Source organism: Coturnix japonica, chromosome Z (genome assembly GCF_054131305.1).
Source record: "Coturnix japonica strain WE chromosome Z, WE-NBRP24, whole genome shotgun sequence".
NCBI classification, from domain to species: domain Eukaryota; kingdom Metazoa; phylum Chordata; class Aves; order Galliformes; family Phasianidae; genus Coturnix; species Coturnix japonica.
In genome coordinates, this window is record NC_140702.1 from 25727256 (window position 1) to 25741361 (window position 14106).

Sequence of the window (14106 nt, forward strand, 5' to 3'; positions counted from 1 at the left end):
GAAATTTCATCAGTCTGCAGAAATACAGTGATATCTTTTCAGTCCATACAAGTAATTTACGTATTCTTCAAGTGACCATCAAGTCCTGAATCCATGAGAAATAACAGGTAGAATGCTTTTATATTTCTGTATTGGATCTGGATAAGTGTCAAATCAGTCTCTTCCTCAGAGTTTTGGAAGGATTTCAGAGGCAGTTTAGAAGTTGTCAAGAACATCATGTTGTCTTGGACTTACCACAGCAAGGCAGTCGTTGCTGTGATAAGTATTTACACCTTTTCAGAAGGAAAAATAATTATTGCTCTATTAACATGGTAATTAAGTGGTTTTCCTTTGTAGTAGCTGTGGATCAAATGCATTGCAGAAAGACTAAACTGTATTTATGGCTCGAGGAACATATTTTGCGCAGGATGCCAATTTGTGGCTTGTCTGTTCCCGAAATTTGGGGATTCTGTTTCCAAGAATGACTGTATGAGAATTTTTTTTGTCTTTTGGAAGGACCTGTTGGAGTATAGGTATTGGAGTGTAGCCTCTTTGTGCAGGTCAGACCCCTCATCAGGTCAAACTGCCTGACTGTTAAGGTATAACCAAAACATAAAGCTCAACAGAAGAACTGAGGGCACTATCCAGATGTTTCCTGAACACTAAGAGGTGTGAAGCATCAACTGTCTCCTTAGAAGATTCTTTCAGTGGTTGACAACCCTTGTGGTAAAGATTTTTTCCTCCTGCTGAGACTGACACCTCCTCACAGTGCAGCTTCGCGTTGTTTCCATATTGACATCAGTCCCCAGGAGCAGAGCCCTGCATCTAGCTGTGCTTCTCCTTCTCTGGCTGCTGCAGAGAGCAGTGAGATCATTCTTGGTCTGTTCTTGACGGAATTGGATAGCCCAGTGTCTTCAGCCTCTCCTTACATGGCATGTCTCCTGTCCCTGATATCAGATTTGTGTGTTTCTCTCTATCTGTCTACCTATCTATCTGTATATATGCACCATCCAGCCATTGCTATGGGTCCAGGGGTGGAGGATCAATAAAGGTAAACGTTCCTGACCTTTATTTGACCTTGTCCCTGCCCACGCTATGTTTGGGACCTGGTGTTACGTGAGCAGGCTCCGGCCTTTGATAAGGCCCACTAACTGCAGCCTCTTCCACACTGCAAAGCGTGGGTTATGTGCTTTGAGACCAAGCCATACAAGCTTTACTTAGATATCCTTCCAGAAAGCCTTTACCACAATAAAACATGCACAAACGTACTGTTTTTAAGTAGTAAGTAGTGTTTTTATTAACAATTTATTAATATTTTTGTATATCTTTAATTTTTAACTGCGTATCTCCATGGTTGCATTTTCTGGATTCACAAAAGCTTGGTGTTCTAGTGATTTATATCAAGTAAACATATTTTTGTATTCTGCTAGCACATTAATTGGATTTAAAGCACTTTCCATACAGTGGAAAAGACAAAGCTGTAGATCTGTGTGCCAATTTGCTTTGCTTTGGTGAACTATTACCAGATAGCTGCTGGCATCTTTCTTTCTGTAGCCCTACCAGCATATTAGGTGCTATGGAACTCCAAATTATAGTCCCTTCTACATTCTTACCCTGGGAATAGCATATCTTACCCTGATGCTGGACTGCAAAGTGAGAGTTCTATTCTAATAGAGTCACTTTGCAGCACAGATTTATTTGTCTTATTACTGGGTCCTGTGGTCAAAGCCTGTTGAGTTTACCAGATGTTTAAAGTTCACTTCTACTTACTAGATAAAATGAGGGAGTTGAAGAGAGCTGGTAATAGTTCAGACGTGACCTTTTGTATTGACATGTTTGGGTTTTTTTGTTCATCAAAAACATACAAAAGCTTAATTGTTTGTGTGTAGTTACATGCCTGTAGTACAGGAAGATTTTTTGAGAGAAAAAAATTGCTTGATCAGTCTGCTGCCTCCTGTGAAATACTGCAAAACAGTATTCAGTTTGGATGGTATCAGATTCAGTAATTATCTACTATGAAAAATTGTCAACCTCTGTAAGACGTTTTCTGTATGTTATTGCTCTGTGAGAAATGAAGACTTGGGGAAGCAAATCAGGTCAGAAGTCTCCATTTGTGCTTGTCAGATAATTATTTTAGCTTTTGCAGTGTAGCTTTAAACAGTAGATTTAATCTTCGTTATGCTCAGCTGAGCTTTTTTAAAATATGTTTTGCTAGCACTGCTCAGCATCTCGTAGTTATCTGCAGGCTGCCACACAGCTGAACTGCTAGAATGGATGCGGAAATAATCATGTATCTGACTGTTGATTTGAGCTTAAGTGTTTTACTCTTTCCTTGTTGGAGGTAGTTTTTATTGAAATTCAAATTCTAGCAGGACACAGCAACTACTAAGTGTAAAGGCTAAAAGCAAGTCAGAGCTAGTCATTTATGGAAGCATACTGTTTTTATTGAAAATGTAGGAAGTTGGAATAGAAAATATTATTACAGTTTTTTTAATATCCAGTTGCAATATACAGGAGAAATTGTGATTTTATATTTTCGTATTAGGATACTTAAAGTCTGTGAAAATTCAATTCTGGCAGATGGAATAAAAGTAACAATTTGGGTATTTGACAGATTAACTCAAGTAGAAGACCTACTGAGGTTTGAGATGTTCGTGTGGTCTAATAAAAAAAAAAATGGACCAAGCATAAAGTGTCCAATTTTAGTATTCTTTTATATAAAAAATGTATTTCTCTGCTAAAAGAAAGCCCTTTGAAAAGCCTTTCTGAACAATCATTTAATTATGCATTTAAAGAATACAAAAATATAGTTTTCTTAGGAATGTTTTATTTTTTAGCTTGATTTCTTTATAAGTAATAAGCTAATGAGAACTGATTTATCATAAGTACCTTTCTTCTTCAATGAATGAAGCCTTGTTTAACTCCCATAGTGGGCAAAGTTCATTGCCTAAGATTCATGTTTGTTATGGTGGATTAAGGATTTAATTTCATTTTAGCTTTATCATAGCTTTGTTCTTCTCAGATATTCTGTGTGCATCTACTTTATCTGTTTTTGTTTTTTTTTTTTCTGTACTAATGCTGCTATTTGGTGTGAATTGCTTTCGTTTTTGATATTTACAACTTTACACTATTAAAATATTTATCCATGTAAGAGTGTAAGTTTACTTCAAAAGCTGCTAGATATGCAGATGAATCTAAGCATAACTTTTGTTCTTAAGAATAGCCAAAGCATGTTGGCTCTTATACCTGGAAAGGTTTACATTCTTCTCTAGCCTGTGTATATGCCATGTAAGAACAAGATGTATAAATGCTTGTACACATGGCTAGAAAAGGCAATACCTTGAGAGTTCAGAAACTCTTTGTGAAATCATTTATTTCCATTATGTATAAAGTAGACCAAAAGATGAAATGGGTATAATTTTTAAGAAACCAGTCCAGTAATTGAAATTAGAACAAACTGGGTGATTTTTAAGTAACTCTTTTAGTTGTGACTCTAATATGCTATTAGAGTGACTCTATTATATGACTCTAATATGAGACATGTCAAGGCTTTAAATGACTTCCATAGGTAGATTTTTGAATGATGTAAATTCTTGCTTCTAAGTTAAATTTTTATATAATGGGATATTACTATTGGTTTCTCTTTTGGGTGTCTTTCTTTTTAGACCATTGAACCATTCTACTATTTAAAATAACCCTGAGACTTGAAAGGAAAAATCTGTGTCTAAAAGACACATCCATAAAGCAGAATCACATTTTTTCCTCAAAGGCAAAAGAGTTCAAAGTGTTCCTTCTAGAGAAAGTGGCTAAGTTCATTAAAAGTAAGGAAAATCTTTCATACAGGGTTTTATCCAGGGTTTTACATTTGTATCAATAATAAGCATTTTTATTTATTTATTTTCATTTCACACTAGTAGTATGTAACTTCTTGGTTTGCTTTAACTGTGAGGAAAGTTCAGTTTTAAAAACAGAACCCTAATATTTTAGGAAGAAGAGATAAGAAAAAGTTTACAGATGATATCCAGAAATTTTTGTTAGATATTCAGAATAGCTGGCAATTACAGCGTTTTTGTGAAATAAATTCATACCCTCATGAAACTAGTTGAAACCTGATGGTGATGATTTAGTGCTAGAAGCTTTAGCATAAGAAATTGGATAAAAGGGCTTTTCACTGTGTTCAGTCTAGGATTTGTTTTGTAGCCAGAGATCCTACATATCAGATGACTATTTAGAGTGGATTTATTCACTTAGGTAGTCTATTTTACTTAAATTACAAAATACAGTATACCTTTATTTATATATATATATATTTACGTGTGTTTGTATAAATACAGGTACTTTCAAATTACAGAGAATTTACAGAGTAGCCTATTTAAGACAATATTCTTTTGTAAATAGTTGCTTTTTGAAATAAAAATAGTACATCTCCTGTAAGACAGTCTATCTTCAGTGTTTTTCTTTCAAGATCTGATCTGTATATATCACATTTCTGAAAATCTAATGCTATTTTACAGTGATCTAATTTTAGTCTGTAACTATTGTCCATCACTGACAAGCATTGCAGAAAGCTTACAAGGTGTAAAGGTATTTGATGATGATGTACGGTCTGGATTTTTAGCTGTTTGAAGTTAGCAGCTGGCTGGAAAGTAATAGGTTAATGTTTAAAGATCTCATGGAACCAGATATGATCAAAGATGTGGCATTGCAAGCTTATTACTTAGGTAAAATGTGTCTTGCATTTTGCTTTTTAAATGCTTAAAAATATTTCATGTTTCTCTACAATTTCAGAACAGCTGAGATCCTTTACTCCTTGGCTTTGATACAGTCCCATAAATACAACAAGATGAGTGTATTTCCTTCAGTGGATAACTATAAATTGCTGACAGAAGCTAGGAGGAACCTTGGACTCTTTCAGCATCATGATGCTATTACAGGAACAGCAAAAGATTGGGTGGTTGTGGATTATGGCACTAGGTAATTTAATATAGATGTATACACTTAAATCTCATTTTCCTATTACGTTTTTTATAAAAGCGTTTATTGTAAATAGGTACGCATTTACTGCTGTTTGCAAAATGCTGAGTTCTAAAAGTGTGTTATTATCAGATACATCAGTGTTTGCATCGTATTGTATAGGAGAATTGTTGCCTGTTGGAATAGAAATCATTATTAAATTTGATTGTTGGTTGGTGGTTCAGCATGTCTGTTAAACAGATTATTATTAATTGCTATTTAACTTGCCTTTAATGTAGTCTTTGAACCTACTGAGTTCATGGGGAATATTTTTAAATTTCAAAAAAAATCGATTTATCTATAAAAACAGATTAAAACATAAATTAGTGCAGTGCACTCTATTGTGAGAGATAAAACAAAAGGTTTTATTCACTTTACAATTAAAATTACAGAGCTGTGTATTTAAGAATCTTTGAACTTTGTATCAGTTGAGAAAATGGAAGTGATGGTAATCATTTAAATGAATTATTTTTGTGTTTCTGATGGTTTCTTTAATCCTGTTTAAATACAGTCTTTACTCATAACAACTTTTCAGGCCAATCTTCACTTCAGATATTGGAAATGAAAAATATAAAATGCAAACTTCCCTAAGATTAACATTTTATAAAATAATGGTACTTTGAGGGCATACATTTTGTGGTATGGTAGTGGAGTAAAAAAATGCAAAGTAGGAAAATAATTCCGCATAAATGACAGAAAACTATTTATAAAAACTAATGCTACTTCAAAATTTTAACAGGCTTTTCCATTCTCTAATGAACTTGAAGAAAGTGATAATTGACTCTGCTCATATTCTCATCCTGAAGGATAAAGGTGCTTATAATTATGACACATCATCTCCATTCCTTAAGATGGTAAGCTATATTTCTTCATTTTCACTTTAAAAAAAAAAAATGTATTTTCAATACAGTTGAGTGGGCTGGGAAAGGTCAGATTGAAATTTGCTGGCAATAGTTGTTCAAGAACCTTCTTTCCACTGTTCATACTGGAGATGCTGTAAAATAAAAGGTGAAAACTTCAGCTGTTGATGCTGAAAAGAAGTTCACAACTTAAATAATTGGGCTTTTTTTTTCCCCCCACATTATGAATGACATAGTTAAACTGAGTGTTCAGATTTTCTTACAAATTGCATTTGTTGGTAATTTCAGAAGTATAGAGTACAGGTGGAATGCATGAATATGTAATAGTGTGCAGTTCTGTAATTTGACACGGCTGGTTGTTTAGAATTTTTTTTCTTACAATATTTTTGTCTTGAATAGAAATCCAAGCCAGATTTTCAGGACAAAGTCTGGACAAGCCTTGTGCTTTTTTCTTTAGCTGAGCTCATTGTAAACAAGAATCTACTGAAGTTAGTCAGGAGTGGATGTCCCTACATCATTCTGAGCCTCACTTTATGGAGAAGACCCTAAAGAAAGGCTCTAGCTAATACTGTTTCAGTATTCTTAATTTTTCCCCTTTCTAAGCACATACTGTCCACTTTTAGGGCTAGATAATCTTAGGAATTGTTACACCAATATTAGTCTGAAAATTATATGCTTTAGTCTGTTTATGTATATATGTATACATGTTATCATATATATCTAAAGCATCTAATAAGCCTAATATTCCCATACTTCCTATACACTCCCCTATCCCTATACCACCAGCATTCATATTGACCTCTGACATTGTGGGCCAGCACAATAAAGCAGGAGGCAGTGCTTTAGGAACAGCCCTCACAACTGATTAGATCAGCCCTGAACATAGTATTGTGTAATTGGGTGCAGAACAAAAGCATTCATATATGTGGCAATAGTTTGATGTGAAAAATATTTTTTAAGGGTGTTTTTTGAAGTATTCTCTGGTACTGGGAGCCTTTTCACTTCAGTTGCAACTTCTGTAGCTGTCACAATTATATGATCTAATGAAAATGAAACAGTACTGATCAGCTGTTTTCTTGCTTAAAAACTAAGCTAATAGTGATAGCAATATCTCATTGCTACCTAATTTCACTAAAGCTGGTATTAGAGAAAAGAGAAACTGGTGAAAAACAGGAATTTATATATACGGTGAATCAACACTTGAAGAAGCTTATGTCATAAAAATCAAACACACCCCTAAACTGCTTTTGAAGATTTATTTATGACAAGATCTGTCAGAAGACTAACCTTGAAGTCTGTGTGACAAAAATAGAGGATTATAGGACATCTTCGATTAAGTAGAAACTTGCTATTGTGTAGCTGTTTGCAGAGTTTGAAGGAGGTTGGTGATAACAACATCTGGCATGCAGGGATGAAAACATGTACTTACAATTTGATATGGGTTAATAATAATAACAGACGTTAATAGAAGCAAAGATTTCTGACTGAATTCTGTGAAGGCTTCTTCTGCCAGAATTAAATACATCAAAATCTTTACTGATTCTGTGTCTGAACCATAAAAGTTACAAAACGCTTTCTGAGAAGATACCATTCTGTGTAATATGCTAAGTCAGGGTTCTAGTTATGGTACAGCTAGCATGTTTTTGTACTTAATAGAGTTTGTGTAGTCAACAAAACTCATATAATACTATCACAGAATCATAGAATCTTTAAAGTTGAAAGTCATCCAGTCATTTGGTCCAGCTCTCCTGCAATGAACGGGGACATCCAATGCAACATCAGGTAGCTCTGGGCCTGATACAGCCTCACCACCCTCACTGGAGAAGTCTTTTTCCTTTTGTCTAAACTAGATCTACCCATTTATGCTTGAAACTATTTTCTCTTGTTCTATTCCAACAGACCCTGCTGAGGAGTCTCTTTGTATATTATATATCATACATATTATATATAACTAATATGTATTAGTGTATTCAAAAGCTAATTCATAAATGGTGTCTTGTAGGATGATGTTCAGTCTTCCCAAGATTCTTTGCCGCACAAGACAGTTATAAAGCTGACATCGCAACCAAGGTAAATAATTGATATATTATTTAGTGTCTGAGATTCTTTTAGTAGTATGTGTTTTCTCCACTAACTGGTAGCTTTTATACTGTTGCATTATTTTCTGATTTTCCTTTTAAATAAAGGTACAATGCAGTGTAGCATGTTATGCTGATGTTATTTTGTCTGTTTGAAAGAGGACAGCATTTTTTAAGTTTATGGAAGTTTCTCCCATTGCACTAATTCATCTGCATCAAGTGAAGTCTGATTACTATATGCTTTAACAGCATTGTAATTCTTAATAAATTATGACTGAGAGCAGCAAAATGTTAATTGAACATAATTACACCTGATTGGATTGCATCATGAATTTTAGTAGGGCCTAAAAATCACAATATATATGTGTGTATCTTTTAAAGAGTCACTTTTCAATCTGTGTTTTCTCTTAATTCCAAGTTTCCAGTCTAGTAATGATTCTTGATTCTTTCCCGATAAAAATTCAGTATCCAAACTCAAATAACTTAGACATACATTAAGACTAATTCATCTAAATATAGTGAGTAAGATGTGTGGATACGAGAGCTGTTTGCTTATCAGTAAAGTAATGCAAGGCTAGTTTGTTCTTACAAAACAAGAGATTTAAGATTAATTTAAAAGTAATGAGAGTTGTTTTTTCTGATCTTAGTATCTGATTTCCCTGTTTCTGGCAAGCAGCAAGCTAATAAAACTTGCTTGCCTAACACATGGAGGTGACCGACTATTATAACAATTGCTATTCAGAGATTCTAACTGAGGAAAAAAAAAAAAGATTTTGGTCCTCGTGAGCCTTTGGAGGATGCTGTGTTCAGTCCTCTGAAGTTAAATGCATATAACGTGAGTGTATGTATTCACAGTTTTGATAAAAACTAGTCTCTAGGATAGTCATGTAAACTTGGAAACTTTTTTTTAGTAGGAATTTTTGTCTCTGCAGATTGGATAGATGTTGAATAGTTTAAGTTTGTTGTCCAAAATGGTTAAAAATAACTAAATGCCTATTTATTTCACTAATCTTTTCAATTTTTTCAAAACATCTCTCCAAAAATCTTCTCTTGTAGAGCATTATAGATATTGTAATAAACATTTACTTGTCTGGAAGCAAGTTGTTCTTGCCATTTAAATATAATTTTAACACTTCTGTTTTCCCTGCCTGCTTTAGCTGTTGAAATTTCACCTACCTTTCTCCTGTTTCCTGCCAGGTCTTTTGTTTGCACCCAGTGTGCCACTTCTCTTTCTGCATAGCATGCTTAAATAATTTTTTTTTGCCCTCTTGGATGTCAGTGCATTTCAATGAATTTTATTTTATTTTTTAATTGTAGTTATATATTGAGCAGATAAAGATGTTAAACTTCTTTGTTATAAAATTAATAGTACCCTAGGAGCCTCTTACTATTGTTCTCTGAACTTGTCTTAGCTTTCCAAGAAAAAGATAATGTTGGAAAAGTTCTGCCAATTTTTAACTTTTCTGGTATTGTAAATTGTAAATGGCAGGAGAAAAATGACAAGGTAATATTGTTATTGCTGCCTGAAAACCTCCTTCCTTTTTGTAATGACTTTCTGTTTTAAAAAACTTCAGAGTAACGCTTAAGTATAAAGTACCTTATGTTTCCTCTGCTTTTAAGGTTTTTATTGGAATATATGTATGCTTCAATTTTCTCTTTATAAGATGAGCTTAGTCTGGTATCTCTTTATTCTGAAACTCCATTAACACTGTTGCCATTGTGAAAGGGTGATGTGTTAGCTAAGACAGCAACTTTTAATTGTGTAAATATATGAATTCTATGATTATCTGCATGACTTGCCTGGGGAGCTGTTTTATTCCAATACAGCCTGTAATTCAACTTCATAAATTAGTATTAAATAAATTAGTATTAAAGATTCCCTTGTTTAAAACTCAGATATTGAAATTTCAAAGATGAACTGATTCTCCAATTAGAAGTTTTGTTATCTTTATTGTTCCTGTTGGTAGCATAAAATCTCTAAGTTTCTTACCTTTCCAGTGTTATGATATGCCATAACTGGGAGATGGAGGTTAGGTCAGTGTAACTGGTGATGTGTTACCTCTTTTGAATTGGCTGAATATTTGGCTTTTTGTAGTTTTACATTTTCATATCAAGGTCTTTAGAAATATCTGTGTACTCAATTGATCATTCTTACAGTATTTGGATTCATATAATAGATTTACAGAAATAGACTTCTGATAGGACACTCTTATTTTGTTTTGAATCTCTGTAATTAGTCCTGATATTGTCAATTTCAAATCTGATGCTCATCAGGAAAGTAATTGATTGTATACTTTTGCCTCTTTCTTGTCCAGTCTTCCTTTTAGTTCTTCTCGCTGTTTTTGATAGCTAAATTCAGTAATAAATGCAGAAAAACGGTTGGACAGACTGCACACAAGAGCTCATACAACTTGGTTGCATGGAAAAAAAGAGAAATAATTCTGATTTTCAGTAGTTGTAGTACACAGTTCCTTCCAGTTGTATAGATGAGAATTGTCTTTTGAGTTACTTTCAAGAAGGTGTCACTTCTACTATATTTGGTGTTACTTTGCACCTCATGTATACATCTCATTTCTCTGTAGTGTACTTTCACCACCTTTTTCTGAATCTATCTTTAACAGCAACAAAAATGTTTTGTTTTTTTTAAGTATTTAAATTATTTATATAAAGTATTTAGAAGTCACATCTTAGTATGCGACTCTCTACTTTGGAGCGCTGAAGTGGTCCTATGATCAGACATTTGAGTGCTGAAATTATAGCCTAGTGAATTAATGAAACCCCTTTTAAATACATAATGAACGGGGGAGAAAGAGCCAACAAAACAAACTCTGAAACACTCATTAAATACCAGATATTAATAAGGTAAGATTTTGACAGTACTCCTCTATTCCCCTTACCTATGTAATTCTTTGTGTAGTAATGGCTACTTGAGTGGTGTTTTGTGAACAATATTACTTGAATGAGAATTTAGTTGAAAAGGTCTGTCATTACTTTGAAGGCTGAGAGAAGGGCCCCACAGCAAGGGAGAGAAAGAAACTACTTTGCGGTCATGGAGTTTGATTCCACAAGTCAACCTTTGCTGATGCTGTTCAGTACTGTTCCACTTAAAGGAAATAATAGAACATAAGAAAGAAGACAAATAGAAGAAAAAAGAAGCCACACATAACTGAAAGAGCTGTGTCAGAGTTCATTTTTTAATTCCAGTGTTGCTTTTAGGAACACTAGAAATCAACAATGTAGTACTTCTGGATTTAGTGAACTGACAGGTTTTTTTTTTACATCTTCTTGTTGCTTGGATGCATATGGACAGCAAAAAAGTCTGTGTAGTAAATGTACTGTCATCCAGTGAAAGACTGGGTGATACAATTAAGATGGAGGTTCAAGGAGAGGCAAAACATAAGAGATTACTCTGAAAGGCTTTTCAAAATTAGGAGTATGGAAACCTGCAGGTTCTGTGGTATGTTCTGAAAGGTTTTAGGATCAGCCTCCTCCTGTATGACATTCTCATGCCTGATTTGGGGTTCCATAAGGGTCTAGCATTTGATATGTTTTACATTTTGTTAGTTTCTCCTTAGCAGGCACATCGTTTCGTTGTTTTTCAGCTTTGTTAAAAATGTGTGGACTTACCATGGCTAGCTTAGACTTCTGCTTCTTCTTAGACAGTTGAATAACTGTGTTTACTGTTACTTTATTTTTCATTTTTAATGTGTGAGGCTAGCTAAAAGATGCTCTAAGGTTTTTCACTTGTTTGTTTCCTTGTTTCATGAATTCATGAAATGACTTCCTAGTTATGTTGATCCTTGTCCCGCATGTTGTTATGACTGAATGAGAGAATTCAGAGTAATTAAGACTCTCAGGAATTGAAAGGAAATCAGTGAAGTTTAAACCATTGTTGTTGTGTTTGGTTTTTTTTATCTCCTAGAGTGGAGACTGTTTTCAAAAGGAGATACTATTTAATCTGTGACAGAATCCTTCAGTTTACTTGCTTTAAATAAGCAAACAAAGCTGAAACTGATGATATTAATGCCATGCTCTGCATGTGAGACTTGATGTGATTATTTAATGTATAAACAAACAGAAGCTTCATGGTTTTTGAAAGACTGTAGCTTCCATCTGGAAATCAAAACTTTCTCAAGATAATATCCAACCAGCTGTGGAATTACTTTTATTCTGATGTGAAATTAGCAGTTTCTATAATAACATCCTTAGGGATGGTTCCTGTGCATGTGCTCTTCAGCTTTTGCTTCATACTTCTGCTAAGAGTGCTGTTCTTAAATTCGATCCTTACTTCTTGGGGCAAGTCTGCCAGAGGCTGTGTTTTCTAAATGTCAAGAGACCATTACGGAAGGCTTAACTTCTTGCCACCAGTTTGGTTAACGTTGCTGAAGGGTACATTAATATTATGGGTGGCAAGATATCCTAGTAACTTGTTTACTCTATTTCCTGGAGACAGGATTACATGTTAATGCAATATATGGCCAAATACCTGAATCAGTTCTCTGTATCAGCTTGAATTATTTAGTATAATTGTTTGGAACAAAATGGTTAACCTAGGAGAGAATCCCAGGGTATTAATTCTAAATAGGATATACTGTATTTATACTGTGATCCATTATTTCTTTAGAGATGTTTTAAAGAGCCAAGTATTCTAGTGATACCCAGTTTGTGAGAGAAAGGTTCGTTTTTTATTATTTCCCCAAACTGAGGAGATGAAATAAATCTGTGCCATTTTCCTTGTTTCATTGACTGGTAACAGGTTATGTTTTCAGATTTTAGTCAACAGTGTTTTGATGTAAGCTGTGTATCCCTAGTTAAGTATTAAAAGATTTGGTGGGAGGGGGAAAGGCAGCTGAAACAGGGGTATTTAAAATGATCAGTGGTGGAGTGGGAAATCTTTAGGGAAGACAAGGAAGAATACAGTAGCATTTAAAATGATGCCAAAAATATTTGTGGGAGTTTATGTGCTGTTAATGAGTATTCTTCTTCCCCATAAAAAACAGTTCCCTTTTCATTTTTAATTGGACGAAGTAGTGATAGCGGTGTGCTCAAACATGTTCTTATTATAACTTCTGTGTTGCTAACTGTGAGGGATAGGATGAATGGTCATTCAGTGAAGCCTTAAGAGAGTTTTATTCTGTTAATAATTCTTAATTATGCTTTTGTATTCTTAGCACAGTACCTTGAGCAGGCCAGAAATTAGAAAATCATTTGAGATAATGTATGCAGAGCTATATTTTTAGTTTCTAAGACTGTGTCTGCTTAAACAAAAAACAGCCAGATTATTTTTTAAAATATATTAAAGTGTTAATCTCTGTGTTCATCTATGGCTGATCAGTTTGCTAGATTTCAGGTGATTAACAGGTTCTGTCAAGGTCTTTTAGACAAATGGAATCTTCAGATTTTTATGAACACCAACTTGGTGCCAAAGCAGAGAGATGCTTAGCTGACACAGGGTGACTCAGACATCTGAATTGTGACACATCAGTTGACATCAGCATAAAATAAAAGTCCAGGTAAAAATCATTCTAATAGGGACAGTGATTTTGAAACAGATAAAAAACAAGTAAAATCACTGGGCTTCATAGGTGGAACATGGCTGTGCAGCAGTCTTCGTGACCAAAAAGGGGAAATTCTTCATTAAGAATCAGACAGGAGAGGGGATGAAAAGTGTGAAAGAGTGTGCTGTACCTTAATTCTCAATCCTTCTTTAGTGTCACAAGTGTTTTTCAGAGATTTCAATTTTTATTGTATTGAGTTTTGTACTGTACACACATGACAATGTGAATTATACATAGGTTTATTGGAACTGCCACCTGGAAGAGCACCATCACTTCATTATGAGTTTTAATAGGGAACTCTGAAGTGAAACAAACAAACTAAGGGATGAGGGTCTGCTTTGATGTAAGGCATAGATCTTAGAAATTGAGATTCATTTCTGAATCGTTAAAAAAATTTATTATCTATTGAGAAGTAAAAGGCAGCTTTCATTTGCAGTTATTTGCATTCAGAAGCTGTTTGTGGAATTGATCTTTGTTTTTCAAAACTCAGTTATGACTGCCCTATCTCTGAGTTCATGGTCTACAAATTAGGTTTCAAACGTTTACTCATCAGGTTTGTAGGTTTCATACTGTTTATACACCAGCGAGTAATTTTGTTTACTGTCTTTTGAAATCGTG

At 34.2% G+C, this 14106-nt stretch overlaps 1 protein-coding gene across 3 annotated transcripts in view; it reads left to right on the forward strand.

The window, feature by feature from the left end:
• MAN2A1 (mannosidase alpha class 2A member 1) overlaps nucleotides 1-14106 on the forward strand; it is a 101191-nt gene that overhangs the window by 39367 nt on the left and 47718 nt on the right. For all 3 annotated transcript variants that reach the window (XR_014939255.1, XM_015849447.2, XM_085528492.1), the window contains exons 10-12: nucleotides 4768-4953; nucleotides 5732-5846; nucleotides 7855-7922. Coding sequence is in view for 2 of the 3 variants with exons in the window: in XM_015849447.2 (XP_015704933.2) it covers nucleotides 4768-4953; nucleotides 5732-5846; nucleotides 7855-7922 (369 nt within the window). In the remaining variant the exon portion in view is untranslated. The remainder of the gene's footprint in view (nucleotides 1-4767; nucleotides 4954-5731; nucleotides 5847-7854; nucleotides 7923-14106) is intronic.